This window comes from Cottoperca gobio, chromosome 19 (genome assembly GCF_900634415.1).
Source record: "Cottoperca gobio chromosome 19, fCotGob3.1, whole genome shotgun sequence".
NCBI lineage: Eukaryota > Metazoa > Chordata > Actinopteri > Perciformes > Bovichtidae > Cottoperca > Cottoperca gobio.
The window spans coordinates 15,163,439-15,182,027 of NC_041373.1; the positions used below are offsets into that span (position 1 = coordinate 15,163,439).

The following is an 18,589-nucleotide window of genomic DNA, read 5'->3' on the forward strand; positions in this document are numbered from 1 at the left end:
AACAAATCAAAGTCAATCTGTTGCCATGTAGCATATTTTTGTTGCTCTCCCAGAGGGTGACATGGAGAGGGAACAGAGGAACCAGCTCCAGCCATGCTGGGTTTTACAGTTCACAAGCGGCGCTGATGGCTGTTAGTAGCGTTTACTCGTCTGGCATAGTGAGTAAGCGGACACGCTCTGGGGCACTGGCACCAAGCACACACACCTCTCGCTCTCAAAACCAATCAAGGAGAGTAGAAAGGCAAGGAGGCAAAAGAAAAAGACTAGAAGACTGAAGAGAGAAGAATATTTCTTACACCATGACGCCGGCTCTAGTTTTGGTCTTTATTGATTGCAGCAATCTGGACAAACTCTTGACTATATTTCATCTGCTATAATCCAACAAGTCTAATAAGAAAAACTGAACTAAACAAATATAAAATAAGCCTGAAAGCTCCACTGTGTGCTCAGACTGCCCATTCGCCGTGTAACAGGGTAAAACACAAGCTTTAAACATTATTACATTTTAACCACTGGTGTTTTGGTGCTTGCCAAGTGTTAATACCTTTGACAGTGCCAGATTAGAAAGACTAGCTCCTCTTGCTCACCAACTCTATCCCGGTTCAACGCTGTGACCCCTAAAACCGAGCGGCAGCACTTGATGCTGTTAGTGATTACATTCACTATAGGGAAGCAGCTCATTTCTGCTCCTCTCCTCTCCAGCTCTGCTGCTATAAATAGGCCAGCCTCTGTGTTCACCTTAGCACGTACACACACACACACACACACACACACACACACACACACACTCATAGACTGCTTTTACTGGAGAATTGAGTGCAGTCGTGTGGAGAGGTTGGAATTGGGGGTGTGTTGGATGACGAGGGGAGAGAATATTTTTTAGATATTAGCAGAGGATGGGGTAAAAAAAAAAAAAAAAAACCAGGACGAGCGTGTGAGGATAGATGTGATGAAGGGAGACGGGATAAAAAGTAGATAAAGACGGGAGAGCACTTTGAAGAGTGCAGAGGTGCACAGCGAGAGACTAAAATATTTGAAGGAGAAAAGGAAAGATGATAAAAGAAAGACTAGCTTAACCGTTGCTCTTAAATTAGGAAAAAGACGAGGGGAAGGTGGGGATGAGGGATCTTTTCCTTCCTACTGAGCCAACTTCCCTCCCACGCTCGCAGCGATCAGCCCTGTGACTTTCAAAGAAGTCATTAATAATGCATTCTAAAGCACACTTCATGCTATTGTAAACATGGCAGGATGGGGTAGTGAACGAGACAACCGAATGCATTTAGAGTATAATACTGCCCCAACAATGACCCGAATCTGAGCAGTTCTTGATTCTGCAAGTCCCACGTTTTTCAGGAGGTTTAGTTTGAGTCCCATCAGGTTCGTCTCATTAGCATTCATCTTCACAGATCGTCTAAAATGAACCCTTTTGACAGCCGTGAGTAGCATATCAACATAATACAGGCCGAACAAAAGGTTCAGTACTGCGGCGAAGGTGAGCATGAAGTGGTGTGATTAAAAGGAGCAACATAAAAAAAGGTCGTCACATCTGAATACGGTTGCTAGGGAAGCCAATGTCTCCAAACAGCTGTGATGCTGTGAATCAGACCAATCAGGGCTCAGGGATAAATGACGCAATTGAGCTTTGAACATGAAATTTCGAGGTGATTGTGCAGGGTACAAAAAGAAAGAAAAAAAAGCGTAATTATTTACGACAGACAAGTGCGTAATTAAAAAAAAGCATAATTAAGTTTTGCTTTTCAAAACACTAACTTGTTGCCATCTGACATCTGGCATTAAAAAATACAGTCTGTTTAAGAAGAATCACAGTTCTTCTGATCCTGACGCAGTGAGGTTCACGTTAAAAAGGGAAATTACATTCTGAATAATAACTTATAACATCTTCCTAAATACAATAGGAACTTTTGAATTGTTGTTTTTGAGTGTTTGACTCAAGAAAAGTAAAATCACTGCGAAGTCTAATAAGAACAAACGATAAAGGCTTATCAGTGCACGCCTGATACAAGAGTTACGGTCCTAAAACAGTTTAGTTTTAGAGTTTTAGAGTCTGTGCTGGATGAGGCACTCTGTATCCGCGGCTCATTTAAGTGGCTAGGATTCACCCGCTGGTCGTTTAAAACTCAGCTAACGAAGCAAGTGCAAACAGAGGCAATGACAAAGCCTATTAGCATTTCACTGAAATTAGAGAGATTGAGGGAATGGGAACGATGCCAGCGACAAAACAAAAAGAGGAGTTACAATGAGGGAACGGTGCTCTGAATTGGCAATCTGCACCCTGTGACGCATTGCACACTGAACTAAGCTGAATTTGACTTCTCAGAGGAAAAGTTAACAAAAACGTACAGATATAAAGAAACACATGATGATGAATGACCCACGTCAACTCCCTGAGGACGAAAACTTGCAACTTGGACAAAGCTGCACTTGTTCACCCTTCAAAGATGATGCAAATTCAATACTTACGAAGTGATAAGAATAGACAGCCCCAAGCCCTTATCATTAACTAATGACACACAAAGACACAGGTTTCATGTAAGTGTTGATGTTTTTTTGTGTTTCCAAGTTACAAATACCTTTTCTCTTACCTCTCTGCAGAAGCTGACTATGTTCTCCCAAAGCTCCTTGGCCTCGCCCTCATCGTTTCGTCGACGGGCCTCTACATGCATGCTCTCCCTCCTCTTCAGAGGCTTAACCACCTTGCGAAGAGTGAGGTACTGCTGCGGTGTGTGGCATGCTGCACAGTTCTTGGCCTTGAGGTCGTTGAGCAGCGTACATGCTGGGCAGCTCCACTGTCCAAACTTCTCCTGAAGGCTAGATGAGATGGAGGAGGAAGAGGAACTAGAAGAAGCAATAGCAGAAGAGGAGGAAGGGTAGCCCCGGGCCTGTTTCCGTGTTTTATGACCAGAGGAGGATGAGGAAGGTGTACAGGAGCATGATGCAGCACCACAGTGTGTACAGCAGCGGGGCAGGGGCACCTGCTGCTCCTGAAAGCCATGCAGCTTGGAAGAACCACAGGCCGAGCACTTAGGTGCACCCGTAGGGTTGCGCAGTGTGCACTTGGAGCAGGCCCAAGTGCTAAAGTCCGGGCTGGAGGGGCTGGCCGGGGTAAATCGGACCGACTCACAGCCTACTAGATCAATAAGGTCAGCACCAGCCCGCGATGAGCGGCAGCTGTCGCACTTACACGAGCTACCTGGGTTGGGCAAGGAGCAACTAGGGCACTTCCAGGTGGGGGCGGCTGATGAAACAACAGGTAGATGAGGGGTCAGTGGGTGGTGCAAAGGATCTTCTTCCTCCAAGATACTGAGGCGCTTGCTGGGGTATGAAGGTTCCTGGGGTTGGGCATGTTTGGGCTTGGCTGGCCGCTGTGGGCCTGGCTGTGGTGGCACAATGGCTGCTGAAGGAGAGGTGGGGCTGGGCGTGTTGGTGCCTGCGTTTGGTGGGCGGCCTGGAGGGGGCACCTCTCTCCTGCTGCGAGGCACAGGGTTGTTTTGGAGGGAGGAGAAGGAAGTAAAAGGGGAGGGAAGGGGCTGAGAGGCGACATGGGGAGGTTCTTGAGGGTCACAGGGAGGGGCTGGAGGAGAGTCATCTGTTAGGTCTATAAGTAGCGGGGCAGCCCCTGCTGTGTGAACAGGAAATCCAAGCACAGGTGTGCGCACCTCAGGCACCACCAGTGACTCAGGGGGGATTTTAGGCAAAGACAGTTTCCTGGGCCCACCACAGGCTGAGCATGACAGAGCCACGGGGGTGTTGTGAAGTGTGCAGCGCGGGCAAGCCCAGCCCGAGTGCTGCGCCTCCAGGCTGCACACCTCTCCGTTGCTCTCAGACCGTCGCAGCACTTCCTCCTTAGCTGGATGCTGTCCATGGGGCTCAAGTAGAATCGTTGGGGTGACAGTAGGTGTTGGGGGTTCGGGAGGAGCAGACGGGAGGGCCGTTGGCAGTGGCAGCTATGGTGGTTGTAGGGGGTGTGTTGGTGGCAAGGGATGGTCCGAAGCCGCAGACGGAGCAGGCTCCAGATCCCTGGGGGTTGTTGAGCGTACAGCGGGGACAGGCCCAGCGGTGCTCCTCGGTGCTGCTCAACCGCAGGATTTGGTTAAGGTCGGGTTTCTGGCGTGGCGCCTCACAGATGGAGCAGCGAGGTGCTGCGCCGGAATTTAAGAAGGTGCAGCGTCCACATGACCACTCACTGCCTCGCACTGCTGCTGCCATGGAGCCAGGAGAGTGAGAGTGGCTGGAAAACAGAAAACAATGAGTCAAAAACAAATTCAACAACCAAATGAGTCAGTAATACATTCTGCCAACAGCAATCGCTTAGTAATAATAGATGCATATTAAGTATGCCGCTGTTCAATCATTTGAGCCACTAATATTCTGAGCCACGTTTAAACAAAGTGTCTGTGGAGCAAAGTAAAAAGGTAGAAGCGAGACGGGGTCAGAAAGAGTGAGAGATAAGAAATGATGAGAAAGCCAGAGAGTGAATACATGCTTCCAGTCAACTAAGGTGATTATCTAAGAGAGGACAGCAACAATATCTGAGCCTGCAAGAGGAGGAGAGACAGGCAGAATTAGAAAAGAAAAATAGAGATTAGCCAGTGCAGGGGAAAAATCAAAATCTCTCTCCTGGGGGCTCTGACGGCAGTAAATCCATACACAATGGCCACATGATTAGAGTCAGGAAAACAGCACATAAAGAGGAGGAGCCAGAGGAGAGGAGGCTGCTATCGCCTCAGAATACCAAGGAAAAGGGTTCCTTCAGTCCTGCTGACTGACACTTATTAGAATGGAAAAAACACATGGGATCTCTTCCACTTCATATTAACACATCTCTCTCCTTTACTCGGCGAATGCTAATGCAGGGTAGACGGGGGGGGCAAATTAAGGTCATGTCAATCCAATGCACAAATGAATTCCCTAAAAGAATTTTGAATGCATGAGTCCATTAATTCTGGCAGCACTTTAGTGGTAAATCATTCATTATATCTAGATTTAACCTCGATCAACATCTTTAAACAGGACGTCAGCGGTGTAAACATTGCAGAGGGAAATGTGAGGAGATGGGAACAAATCAATTTCAGGAAGCAATTCATCCATCTAGTCATCTATCTAGTCAGGGTGCTCAGTTGATTTCAACCTGCGACAGATAATAAGCTAAAGCAATCGGTTATCATGGATTGACTTGTGCGTACAGGTCATTCTGTGGGTGCAGTTCAGTCAATCTGGTGTATTGATAGTGGATATATTAGGGCCTTTGGGAGGGGAAGCAGCACAGTTGGATACCTCCAGAGAACAGGGGGGGTGTTGCAGAGAGGCAGCCCCGAGGGACGGACGAGGTTACCGCCTGGACAAGAGCATAAATGTCACTGTCACTCAAGCTGCTCATGTGTGAACAGTAACACAGGGATGGTAATGTGGGAATTGTAGGGTAGTGGAGAGTAAGGTGCTAAGAGCTGGAATACGGCAATGCTCTTCACATTGATCTCGGTGGCAAGAATGTTCCCCACAAATAGACCCCTGGGCTTTCATAAAGGCTTTTATGGGGGAAGTATGGTTTGTGGTTAAACCTCCCTGTGCCTATTTTTCAATGAGAAACATATTCAGACAATGCTTTGTTGTTTTCACATTAGAGCACGGTAAAAAAAAACAACCTCCGCTGATGAAGTATAGAGGAGCGGGACTTCTGCTCGGCCAGCCTAGATCCTGCTCTTCTTCACTGCACGTGTCCTGAACGGCTAATTGCTCCAAGCTCAACTCCATTAAAACACTTTCAAACCAGGCGACTCCTCGGAACCCCTGCACACTGTCCTCTCCTCTCGTCAACTCTCCTCCCTAAGGTAAGGAGGAGAATGACAGCAGGGAGGCACACTCACTAATGTCTTTGGATGTCTTTGTGTGCGTGGGTCCTTGCCGCTGGGTGTGTACGCAGGCATGTAGCTATATCTATTTGTAGATATAGCATAGTTGCTTGTTATATTGTCCGACTACATTTGTGCCTTAGTTTGTGTGCATCCTCAGCCGCAGGGCAGCAAAAAGTATGGAAGAAGAAGTCCCATTGCTTTATGTCAGGAGCCATTAGCACTGCATTCATTGTCCTGAGCTGCAGTCAGCAACATAAAGCAGGAACCACAGAGTGAGGAGGAAACTCAGCCTTCCAATGAAAACAATAAGCAAAAACACATTTCTTTGTGAAGACACACAAACACTGGGAAATCAGTTTCCTTTTGTTTTGCTTCGTCTTTCATCCCACAGTACTATCTGCCATGTCCCCCTGGTAGCTATGCAATATTAAGTATAATATTGCTCCTCCCCTCCTCCTTTCCTCACCACCACACAGTTTAGTTAAATGCGGTTGAATTAAGTGGCAGCCCCATGCTAGCATTGATGGCACATGTTCACACCGCGCATAGCTGTCCAAAGGCCTGCCTGTCTGACGGCGACAACGACAGCAGCTGCAGCAGCAGCAGCAGCAGCAGCAGCGAGAGTCAACACCTCATGTTTGATGACAGGTTCTTCCCTGTGGCCATAACTGTCAGGCCTCTTTCATCTCAAGAGAGAGAGCAAAGTCACAGTGTCAGCCACATGGACACTTTGTCAAAGCAATTGATTTGGTTCTCAGCGGAACGCAGGGGTTGCAAATTCATTATGTTTCCGTCTGCAGCAGCCAACGTAGAAGCTTTTATATTGAAGTGATCAGCCTTTTTTAATATCTAGCTTAATTATCTCATTATTATCTGTTCAGCATAGAACTTATTAAGTGTAAGTAAGGCACGATGAACAACTACAGCCATAATCCTGGTCCTCAATTAAAAAAGGATGCACTGTAAGTGCAGTGCACACACAGACACACATTTGTATGTACAGTACATGCCTGCAGCAGACGATGAACCACTACAGTCTGTGATCCCTGTTAACCCTACATAAAAAGATGCTTCACGTGTACATGCTCCACTCACAGGAGTGTGTACAAACACACATGTACACGCAGACACACTCACACACCTTTTGTCCTTGGCCCTGTGCTCAGTGGAGCTGCTCTTAAAGTGCCCACTTCAGCTCCTCAGTTCCCCAGTGTCGCAGACCTGGGCGAGTAGCCAATAGCTTACAGTGGAGAGAGAGAGAGAGAGAGAGAGAGAGAGAGAGAGAGAGAGAGAGGAGAGAGAGAGAGAGACAGAGAGAGACAGGGAAGGAGGAGAGAGAGAGAGAGAGAGAGAGAGAGAGAGAAGGAGGAGAGAGACAGAGACAGAGAGAGAGACAGAGACAGAGAGAGAGAGAGAGACAGAGAGAGAGAAAGAGAGAGAGAGAAGGAGGAGAGAGACAGAGACAGAGAGAGCGAGAGAGAGAGAGAGAGAGAGAGAGAGAGCAGAGAGAGAGAGAGAGAGAAGGAGACAGAGAGACAGATACGAGAGTAGACAGAGACAGAGTAGAGACGAGAGAGACAGAGACAGAGAAGAGAGAGACAGAGGAGAGAGAGAGAAGACCGAGAGAGAGATAGATAGAGAGAGAGAGAGACAAGAGATAGGCAGCAGAGGATAGCAGAGACAGAGAGAGAGAGAGCAGAGAGAGAGAGAGACATAGAGAGACAGATGAGAGAGAGATAGAGACAAGGACAGAACAAGAGAGACAGATACAGAGAGAGAGAGAGAGAGAGAGAGAGAGAGAGGATAGGAGAGAGAAGAGAGACAGAGACAGAGACAGAGACAGAGAGAGAGTACAGAGAGAGAGAGAGAGAGAGAGAGAGAGAGAGAGAGACAGAGACAGAGACAGAGAGAGCAGAGATCATAGAGAGAGAGAGAGAGAGAAGGAGAGAGAGAGAGAGAGAGAGGACAGAGAGAGACATAGACCAGAGGAAGAGAGAGAGACATAGAAAGACAGAGAGCAGATAAGAGCAGATAGAGATAGAGAGAGAGAGACAGAGACAGACAGAGACAGAGACAGAGACAGAGAGAGAGAGAGAGAGAGAGAGAGAGAGACAGAGAGAGACAGAGAGAGACAGAGACACACACACCTCACCTCTAGAAAACCCATCTTTTTGCAATGAGACCCTGAATACATAAAGTACCTGCTCCTAGTCTAAATTAATTTAAGTAAGAGCGTCAATGACCCCTGGCCAATTTGTCAATGCATCACTGGGTGTAAGACAATCATAGAGCACTTTAGAAGACTATTACAAGCAGTGAGAGCTCTGGAGCGCTCAGTGAAAACCAGTAACATCATGGTGGGTGTACACAACTGAGGCGTCAGCAAGGAAGTCTTCAGGCTATAGAGAAAAGAGGTACCTGTAGAGAAGAGATGCAGAATGGGCATAATCCTGGATGTAAGATGGATCAGTGAGGCTTTAAGAAATGCTCTGGTTAGAGTAAGTCTGGAGGACACCTATGACTGGCTACATGGATTCATTCCACATAATGAACTCGAGATCAAGAGAACCGAGTCTCGCCAGCTTCTCCCTGCGCTGCTGTGAGACATTTGGCCTTTGTGTGACAGTCATTAGCACTGCCTTTCAGTGGCTGGCCGTGAGCCTAAGGCCCGAGGGGGGAAAGCGTGCTGCCTTCTTTGGCCACTAGAGGCAGCTTGTATCTGCTTTGCACATTTCAACACGAAAACAAACATCACCACGAAACGGAGTCTGTTGACAATCCATTTCCTTCATGATTAAACATGGCAGTAAGTCTGAACTGCTTTAACATTCACATACAACAAGTGTCAGTTCTATTTTTGTTTTAATATCATCAGATGATGTTGTATCTGGTGTACGGTAAGTACTGTGCGGTACAGACATTGTCTTCTTCTATTCTAATAAAAACAAAACATGATTAATAATGAAAGACCAAAACAAGGACAGAAATGTTCAACAATTCAAACACTTAACTGGCTGCCTAATAAATGAATCCTGACATTACACTAAGCTATAACACAAAAGGAGTCAGTCAGCACTTCACAGATATTATATAACACATGGCTCGTCAGTCAGCGCACAGTAAGCGCCACGCAGGGTTTCCATGACAGTTCATCTTGTGACTGGCTTTGCTTTCAAAAACGTTTCAAAACAAAAAAGGGTTCTCTAAGCCTCGACTGTAAACACGAGTAACCACCAGGAATGCCTTAACTCCAAAAGATATTGTCTACTCTTTTCTCTCGTTGCTCTTTGGACTGATAAGCAATAATTAAATTACACTTCCACATATTCCTTATCTCACATGCGATGTGCATCTGAGAGCAACATAAGTGAACTTACTGGTATGAGAACAGACTCCCAACTGTATCTCGTCCAAAGCTGCACGCTCAATCATGAAGCCAAAAAGTCGATATTTGTACAATTTTAAACGTTTTTCAAATAAATTCAACTTGCAAAGAAGCTCATTAGAGTTTGGATGTGGTTCTCCTACTTAATAATGTAGCCAATCCATACGGCGTCGGGTACTTGTAGCTGCTGCTTAGACCTTTGCACGGCAGAGAAGTACTGGAAGAAAATATGTTTTATAACAGATTGCTACAACAAATTGGAAAACCTCAGGTCATTAATTTGGTATCATTTGATTACTAACTGAACGCAAATAATTGTGACGATTAAGCATTTCCAGTTAAAACATCGAACATGCTTCACGTATTTTAAGTTTTATACTCGTAAGCAATTAAATACTCGGGGCTGCAACTAGTTAAAAGTAATTTTAAGACACTCACATGGGGTCAATTAAGCCTAATGCATTATCGATAGGGTAATCAGTACGGCACATAATCAGACATTATCTTGCCTCCATGCTAACGCTGCAAAACAACTTTTCATCCGGTAATCAGTGCTAGCTTTAATGTTACCTTTACAATGTTTTGTATTGCACCTAAATGCAGAAGTAGGTGTATGTTTACATAAGGGATTAAGGCCCACATTGTTAAATAATCTTTCTATGTTATCCTACTTCTGTTGCTTCCTCTCAAGATTTCAGTATATTACTATTATTACTGTATCACCTCATATTAAACACGCTACTGATAACCAGCTTTGCAGCATCAGTTATCAGCTGATCGCTAATAGGCTGTGTGAGGCTGGATAACTGTGGGCAGCCTGACTGTGGTGCGTTGGTTCCAGATGTAGCCCCCCCCCCCCCCACGCAAACACGCTCAAAATGAAATGACTCACTCTTCCAATAAATATTTACTGAACGAAGACGTAGATACTGTAGCTTAGAAAAATGTTTAGGTTAGAAAAATGTCTTGGTTATTTGTGCGCTTGAAGATGAACCTGTTTAATAGCTGCAACCCTAGAAGTGCCAGAGATGCAGGGAGTGGTTTTCATAACAGCCAGCTGCAAGGGCATTACCCCGGGTTTCCAGAGCGCTGGCATTACTGCTCCAGATTTTTATGTTTTTACTTCATCCGATCGAACATCACTCGCAGACAGAACGACGACGGTAACAGAGTGGTGATTCTTGTTTAACAGAGCACAGCTTGATATTTGATCAGACAAGCTGTAAAAAAGGATAATGAACGTGGAAACATTCGGCTGCATGTGAACCCACCCAGAAAACTTCAGTGTTCGGGGATTAGATCAGCGCTTTCACACATTCTTTACCCCACTTGAGGAAACCAGCTGAGAATGTATTTCACCCTTTTAGTAACGAATGCAGTCTGTCTGCAGCAAGTTTCACTGGAAACAGCTTTTGTTTATCGCTCGATTGTGGGATTTTTCTTGCTCGCAAGATCAGAGCAACCTTTTCAATTAAAAGTCCCTGAGCAAGTATTCCTGCATGGTTTTTTTTTTTTCCAGAGGAGCCGATAAGTCAGGGTCAAATGCTTGAGGATACACCATCAAGCCTCAGTTCTACCTGCCAGGTAATATGTTGTGACATGAAAATGACTCAATTACTCAACCCTGACAGTTCTCCAGAATGAATTAGTTACAACATGAAGGAGATGACTGCAACTTATCTGAGGCGGTAACAGCAGATCGAGAGTTTCTACTGGGACATGACGATGCGACACAAGGGATTAGTGACAGTGAAGCTTTAGTCATAGGGGACAGCCCAACAAGATAATTGGTGAAGTTTTGATACAGAGACATTGAGCGGAACACTTTTTAATGAGACTTTTCAAGACAGAATAGATTTATGAAATGTTATCGTATTGACACAGAGACTCCTACCAGAGCAAAACTTTTGAAAAAGTGCCCATGGGCCGAGACTTTCCTCCAATAAACATGGCTGAGGCTGTACACTATACTGTACACATGGAAACATCGCAAGAAGGGTGTGATGCTGTAGAAACAAGGGTGTTGTTGTGTAAGTGTGGTGTGTCGGGGTAATACCACGCGTGAGAATATTTGTGTGTGGTTTTGCTTTTTTATCACATAAATGTTTTTTATGCCTGCCTGACCCAGGTGGTCACAGAATGTATGATCAAGGCCTCACAACCCAGAGCTATTGTCAAAATGAGAGACGAACTAACGATGTTAAACTGGAGATACTAAGAATGCAAATACTGGTCAAAAGAGGGGAACAGAGACAGAAAGAATAACAGTAGCTTCTGACCTCTAGCTGTGCCCTCAGTGAATATTTCAAGACCGGTGCTCGTTTTTTGACGAGTGAATCTGTCAACGGCGGAGACAGCTTCAGACATTTGAATCTTTAAAACAGAGGAAACTGTCTGACTGGGTTTCAGCAGACATCAGTAGCACAGGAAAAAAGCGAGAGCAAGCAGGAAGCTAGCAGGAAGCTCCAGAGTCAGGGAGGAAGAAGAGGAAGAAATGGCAGGGGCACGGTGCTATCTGAAGTTCCTGCAGGCACCTAAACATGGAGAGCAGGGACACTGCTGCTGACACAGCGCTGCCCTGAGCCTGAGGGGGAACTTCTCAGAGTGGCGCTCTACTTCCTGCTTCACAAATTCAACCCTCGGAAGCCCACTTGCCATAAGATTCCTCTAGCTTGCTGGCATGCATCTGACTGATCAATAAACACCGACATGAATAATCAGCTGGTAATATGTATTCCTCCAGAGGTGCCATTTGCCAGCACATGTTTCTTTCTGTGTGTGAAGCTGCCATGTGTGGTCTTATCTAGAGCCCAATGGAATTAGGTTATGGAACATATGCTACAGATTTCCATGGCAACAAGAGGGGGGTGGGGGGGGGGAGGTCTGGAATCATGTCAATTTCAGGGCCAATAGTCTGTTTTTTTTCTTGCCGCATCAATGCTCTGTTTTCCAAAAGAAAGCCACACTGTGAGACAAAGCCTGCGTGCCAAATCTATTCGGGTGGCTTGGGGACTGTCCTGACGCTGCCCTGTCTTCACCATACAGGCAATAGCCAGGGAGGACGAGCTGAAATAATTCAGTCATAAACACGGCCAGTGAGCACGCTGGTCGAATCCAAGAGGACCCGTTTTAATCCAATTAAAAAGGGAGGAGAGCCAGTGGAATGGAGCTGCGATAAACGCTATCATCCATCATGCTGGGACAGTGGAGAGCCTGGGATCGACTCTGGAGGGAGACGACACTAAATGTAAGGGCTCCAAAGGCCATGTGCAATGGAACCCACCAGCACTACGGGGCTGAGATTAAATGAAGCACAGTCACATTGTTAACTTAAACAATAACAGCATTGGGATTAAACTGTGTTGTGGTGCTATTAAAAAAAGGAAAAATTAAGATTCCAAAGTTATAAAACATCGCAGCTCACACAACGACACCTCTGTTGCCCATGTTTGTCTGCCGAGTGGCTTTTTTATCTTGAATGAAACTTCACAGTTGAGGTACTGATTCAGTGCACACAAACACTTCCCAAAGTCGATGGGGTCGCTGCTGGATGAAAACAAATTGAAATTACCCAAGGACAAGACTGTTCCCGCAGTCTCCAAGCTAGGGAAAACAAGGTATAGAAAACGTTTTATAGGACAATATATAAGAGAATAAACTGTATGACAACGCCTGAAGTTAAGCTGGGCTCATAGTGTTCTGTTGTTTCTGTATTTCATGCTCTGTCACAGCTCAGCAAAGCTTGCCTAACATTGTTAGGCTCACACAGCAGTGTGTATGTGTGCTAAAGACTGCGAGTGAGTGAGTGTGTGTGTGTGTGTGTGTGTGTGTGTGTGTGTGTGTGTGTGTGTGTGTGTGTGTGTGTGTGTGTGTGTGTGTGTGTGTGTGTGTGTGTGTGTGTGTGAGAGAGAAAGAGGGAGTGGGGGGGAGATAAGAGGGCATGTTCCAAGTGCTGCTGCACAGTGTTTCTAAAACATCTATTGTCAGGATATGGTTGCGTGTCCCTCTCTGCCTGCCAGCAGTATACTGAAACGGTGTGTATCTCTGCATGTCTGCCTGTGTTCATGTGCTCAGCTAACTGAGGGTGGAGTCTGATTGGTGATGGAGACAGTAGCTTATTGCTCCAGAGATGCACAAATGCAATGGAAGAGTCTGCCGAATGAAAAAAGCATGTTCACTGTATGATGCAAAACTACACTGACAGTATGAGCTATTGAGTTTAATTCATGCATGGAGCTATGGCTGATAGAACCGTGTTTAAATATGGGCTAAATCCGGCCCCGTCTATATTTGTAAACTCTTAGAAGAGTAAGGCAATGGAAGCAATGACTGCCTTAACTGTTAAATGTAGAGCAACTGCAAGGAGAGTAGTGACAGCGACGGGCAGGAATCAAGAAAGATGAAAGCCCAACTGGAGACTGATGCTGAATAAATAATGACATCCATTGTGGGGAAATGTGATTGGGCTCTCTGAAAATCAATAACTAACAACCGGACCATGATGCCCTGAGTGACTCAGCAACAACTTCAATACACTACAGGCGGTCGATAACAACTGCCTGTTCTCATTCAGAGAGACATGACCCAAAAAGCTGAAGTAAAACTGGAAACGCTTCTAAACAAGTTTCCATGAGGGCGTTAGAGGAGATCATCCTTTGAAAGAAAGTCAGTCAAAACTCCTGGATGAGCTGCACATTCATACTGAGCTTCTTACACACTGCTGAAAAGCCCTTCACTGTGTTGACAGTGACTCAGAAGACAATGACTGGAACAATGGATTATTACAGCACAGACTTTTTTTGAAATGCAGTAACTGAATAAGTAGTTTTCATGCAGCCAACAAATCAGCACATAGGAAAAGCATGTCTCTTCCCCAAATAGTTGGCTCTGATAGACGTAAAGCTTGGTCAATGACACAGCTGCTGCTAGCTCAATACAAAGTTTGTTCTTGGGGAAACTCTTAGTGGGTTATATTCTGCAGAAAAGGAGCCTCTGTTCACTACAAACAATAGATTGCCTAGCCACATTTACCAAGAGAATGTATTCACCGTTTTTAAATCATCTCCAAAATTAATAAAAAAAACTGAATCAAAGCTGTTCTTTAAGCCTGATATAAAATAAAAGCATGCCATTAAAACGTATCTTATCTAATACTGGCGTAATTACCCCGTGGGCTGTTTTTCATTGGACTCACAGAAGACAGGTCAATCTATCTGTCCCGGCAATCCTCTCAGCACTGCATGAAGTGCAGCACATACTGTAGCAGCTGTTCCAGGGGGGAACCATGGGGTGGGATTTTGGTTTACAAATCCGGCTTAGCCAGATTTTTGGTGCATCATAAAAATAAAAAAATGCAGGCTTTGATTAGATAAGCTTTAATGAAACAGGGATTTGATCCATCGCTGTGAGGTTATTGAATCCTCAGTAAGCGTTTTCTAAAAGCCTGTGAAACAGAAAGTAGCCCCTTTCTCAAATGAACAATGCTGATGGACAGTGTCAGTTTACAACACTGTGTGCACACCGCCCCAAATACTGAATCCAAGAGAACATCAGCACAAGATCCTTGATGCAATGCCAATTTGTACGCTCACACTCCCATTCCCATGTAATACTACACCACGTCTCAATCCTCCTGCGACTTCCCCAACAACTGGCCAAGCCGGGCCGTCCCGCCTCTCTGTGCCCCATGTGCACTCATGTGAGAAACGCGTTGGCACCCGGCGGGGCCCGACAGAGTTGGCTCTTACCTGCGCTCTCGGTGAGGCAGCGGGTGCTGCTGCTGACGTGTGATGAAGGTGGTGCCCCACACCGGGCTGCTGTGGCTGTTCCTGAGCCAGCCCACAGGGGGTGACGACGGGTACGGGGTGCTGCGGAAGCCATGGTCTGACTCTGTCTCTGCAGTGAGAGACGAGGCTGAGCTCCCCATCACCACGGCGACAGGAAATCAGTCTCCGAATGCACTCTTGATAGGAAGATCTGTTTGTTTGGCTTTGCTCTAGAGCACGAAGGTTGCCAAGGGATCCACACTTGTATTCAGTGAGACAAAATTAGATATATTGATACTAGAGGGGTTGTTTTGGACCACATGGGCAATCATGGGTTTGTATTTGCTGGAAACTTCCTGCTGGCAACTTTCTACTTTGATTAGGGAGAATTGCGCCAGAGTAAAAACAAATAAGAACCGCAGCAACAGGGAATTCAAAATAAGGGTACACAACAAATGAGCGTAACAAGCAGGTGGCCAAGTATGCAGGGTGGGTGTCCCAAGGCGCACAGGGGAAGAAGTCCTCAATTCAAATAGTAATTTAATGCCAGAGAGCCGATTCCCATCCAGCAGTTGGTCTCAGAGGAGAACATTTAGTTTTCTCACAGCAAAGGCTCGTAATTCTTGCTCTTGTTGACTTAAAGCTTGTAACACTGTGCACCATGTCTTCCGTAGTGCCACTCATAATTCCTCCCGCATTCCTTCTGACACATCTCCCCAGTCTGTGCAGTCTCATGCCTGGTTCCTCTTTTCTTTGCACATGCTCAGAAAAACAATCAATTCGCAAAAGCAGGAGAAGGTGTGGTACAGAAGTAAATGCGTTCACGGTCTTTCAGCATCTCAGCAGCCACACGGTAAACCTCTGGCAAATGCAAGGCTCAAGAAGTGGAAAAAAACAAAAACATCCAGAACAGCAAAAATAGCATCATGGTCCTATAAAGACAGCGGATAGTGATGTATGATAGTGTGGCATGAATCTTGCTCCAATAAAAGTCATACAAAATATATCCACAGAGTCATTTACAATGTGGGCACTGAAGGAAATCAATGCATTGCATTTGCTGGGAAGGGTGTTGGCAAAACTACAAGTATGCTAATATCCAAGTCTCATCTTTCAGACATCCAGTCCATATAACAGCTGCTGTGAAAGTTTAGCAGTAAAACAGCCCAGCTGCATTTCTCCCGCTGGATGAAACGTCATGTTTGAGACCCTTGGGGGGGGGGGGGGGGGGGGGGGGGCTTTCTCAGGGGTTAAAAACACTTGTGGTATTTGCAGAATTTTGGAGAAAACTTCAAAACTGGCTCTTTAAAACCTCAAGAGTTGTCACAGCATGAACATGTTTACAGCTCAGCTGCAAAGTTCTATGTACATCCGAGAAAACACCGGAGAGAGATGTTCCGTTCCGTTCCAGGCTGCGGTGCTCTACCGGCGCAAAGGCTGGAGATGATCCGAGTTTCCACTGTCTGAGAGAGACGGCTTAATTTCTGTCTGATCCCAGCGTCGAGGCCGACCAGTCTAGTTCATCAACTTGCGCTGAGATTTATGTGGACTTGCCAGCCTGTCATAGCAAGACTCTCTACAGACGAAGCAGCTGAAGGAAACAAGTATGGCACAATTTGCATATATGTTTTGACAAGTAGCTTGTAAAACCCTGAGGCTAAAAGTCTAAAGAGGTGGATACTCCGTTTTTTTGTTTTTGTTTTTTTAAATCACTAGTCATTTTAATTTAGCCCATTAACAGCACTGCAAAGCATTACTTCTATACAATAAAAAAAAGAAGGAGGTCTGTGTCCACACAGCAGTACTGAGGCCAGGGAGAGTATCGTGCAGGAGGCACACAGCCTTAAGAAATGCCAAAATAGCGGAAGAGGTCTCATCCAAGAAGCCGCACTCAAACGCAAATTTCACCATCTTCCGCGGGGTCCATCCCAACCAGCGTTCATCTCATATTTCCTGCGTTTGGTCAGTAGATGCTGAGCCTTGTTGTATATATATATATATATATATAAATATATATATTAGGAGAAATCCCGCTGTCGCCTGCTCATAGTGTAGAGCTGCTCCATCCCAGAATGCCTGTATTTAATGGATCCATTAGAGCATGTTATGGTTCCGTTATATGTTCTCCCCGTTATGTTTTTTTTTTTCTTCCACAGGGTTTAATTCTCCCTCACTGGAAGCGTGAGCGCAGTGGACGAGGATGCAATCTCCTCCTATAACAGCAGATTACCGGAGTGTCAGCAGAGCGCATGCGCACTGGCGAGCAGGGAAAAGCTGGGAGGCTGCGTTCAAGAGATTTAAATAAATCTCAATAGACAGTCGTGGAGATCTCACTCATTAATGTGAATAGGATCTCAGTGTAATGACTAGTGATGGGTGTAAGAACCGGGCTGGGCAGGATGAGGCATGTTTATTCTTGGAAAACACAACATGTTAACACATCACATGTCACTTTTACACAATTGTGTAAGCAACAGCCTAAATGCCTCTTTGCTTTTCTATTAGTACCTTGGGAAAGAAAGTCAGCTCTCGTGGTCAGTGCCAGAGGAGGAAGTGAAGGGTTAAGTAGAAGACAGTGGTGACTGACTGCAACACTCATCATTGCTCAACTGTCCCTGCACATTACTGAGATAAGCCTTCAAACTTTCCCTCTCTTCCACTTCATATCCCTTTGCTGACCTCTTTTCTGATCCCCCATTCTCTCCCTCCCTCTCTCTGAATTCAAAGTGTTTGCCAAAAACCACTGCATAAAGCAAAGGCCTAACCATGACATGAAACTACTCATACCACATATATATATATATTGTGGCATTGAAAGCATTGGGTTAACCATTAGCTGTGAACTACCAATGTCAGTCAAGCAGGCTGGCTTTGTGGCCAGTCGTGTGTCTGGAACTCTGCTTAGTTTTACAGTAAGGGCGTGTTCTTAACGTGCAGAGCATGACTCCCGCTCCCTTGTTGCACATGTTGAGACTGAAACTGGTTTGTCTGATAAACTTCCACTTAAATTCCAGAGAACAGTGTATGCTAAAATGTGTGACATGTTGCTGTTGTAGACTTCAAGTCCAACCCTAGTTCCAGAGTGCGTGGCTGGAGCTGTGACGAATGCCTGCGTCATACAGAAACCTCGGCACAAACAGTTTACATGTGTTCATCATCAAACTCCATTCAATGACCAAAAGCAAGTGTAGGTTGCGCAATCACATTTGAGTGCTTTCAAATTAGCCAAACCATGTCACAGCACACAAACGATTACTAAGGACAAAACAACTGTATTACTAAAGCAGCTTGTAGATATGAGACAGCAGAAACTACACCCATGTTTAACCACACACACATACACCCACCCAAAAGTCAAACCTTTGTTAAGGGTGCACCTGTCCAATTGGGCCACCTGTCCCTCTGTAAGTCAGCACCCAGAGATATAGCAGCTGACACAGTCAGTGCCGGAGAGAGAGAGAGAGAGAGAGAGAGAGAGAGAGAGAGAGGGAGAGATTATATTTCCTTCCTATTCTCCAGGGACATAGAAGGGGAATAAGGGAAAGGGAGGATGTGAGCTGATTTCA

General features: G+C 45.6%; 1 protein-coding gene across 1 annotated transcript in view; it reads right to left on the bottom strand.

The window, feature by feature from the left end:
* capn15 (calpain 15) overlaps nucleotides 1-16,225 on the bottom strand; it is a 29,594-nt gene extending 13,369 nt beyond the window's left edge. The window contains 3 exon segments of the mRNA XM_029456843.1: nucleotides 2,604-3,947; nucleotides 3,949-4,249; nucleotides 15,006-16,225. Of these exon segments, the coding sequence (XP_029312703.1) occupies nucleotides 2,604-3,947; nucleotides 3,949-4,249; nucleotides 15,006-15,184 (1,824 nt within the window). The 5' untranslated portion in view covers nucleotides 15,185-16,225.
* Between the last annotated feature and the right edge of the window lie 2,364 nt (nucleotides 16,226-18,589).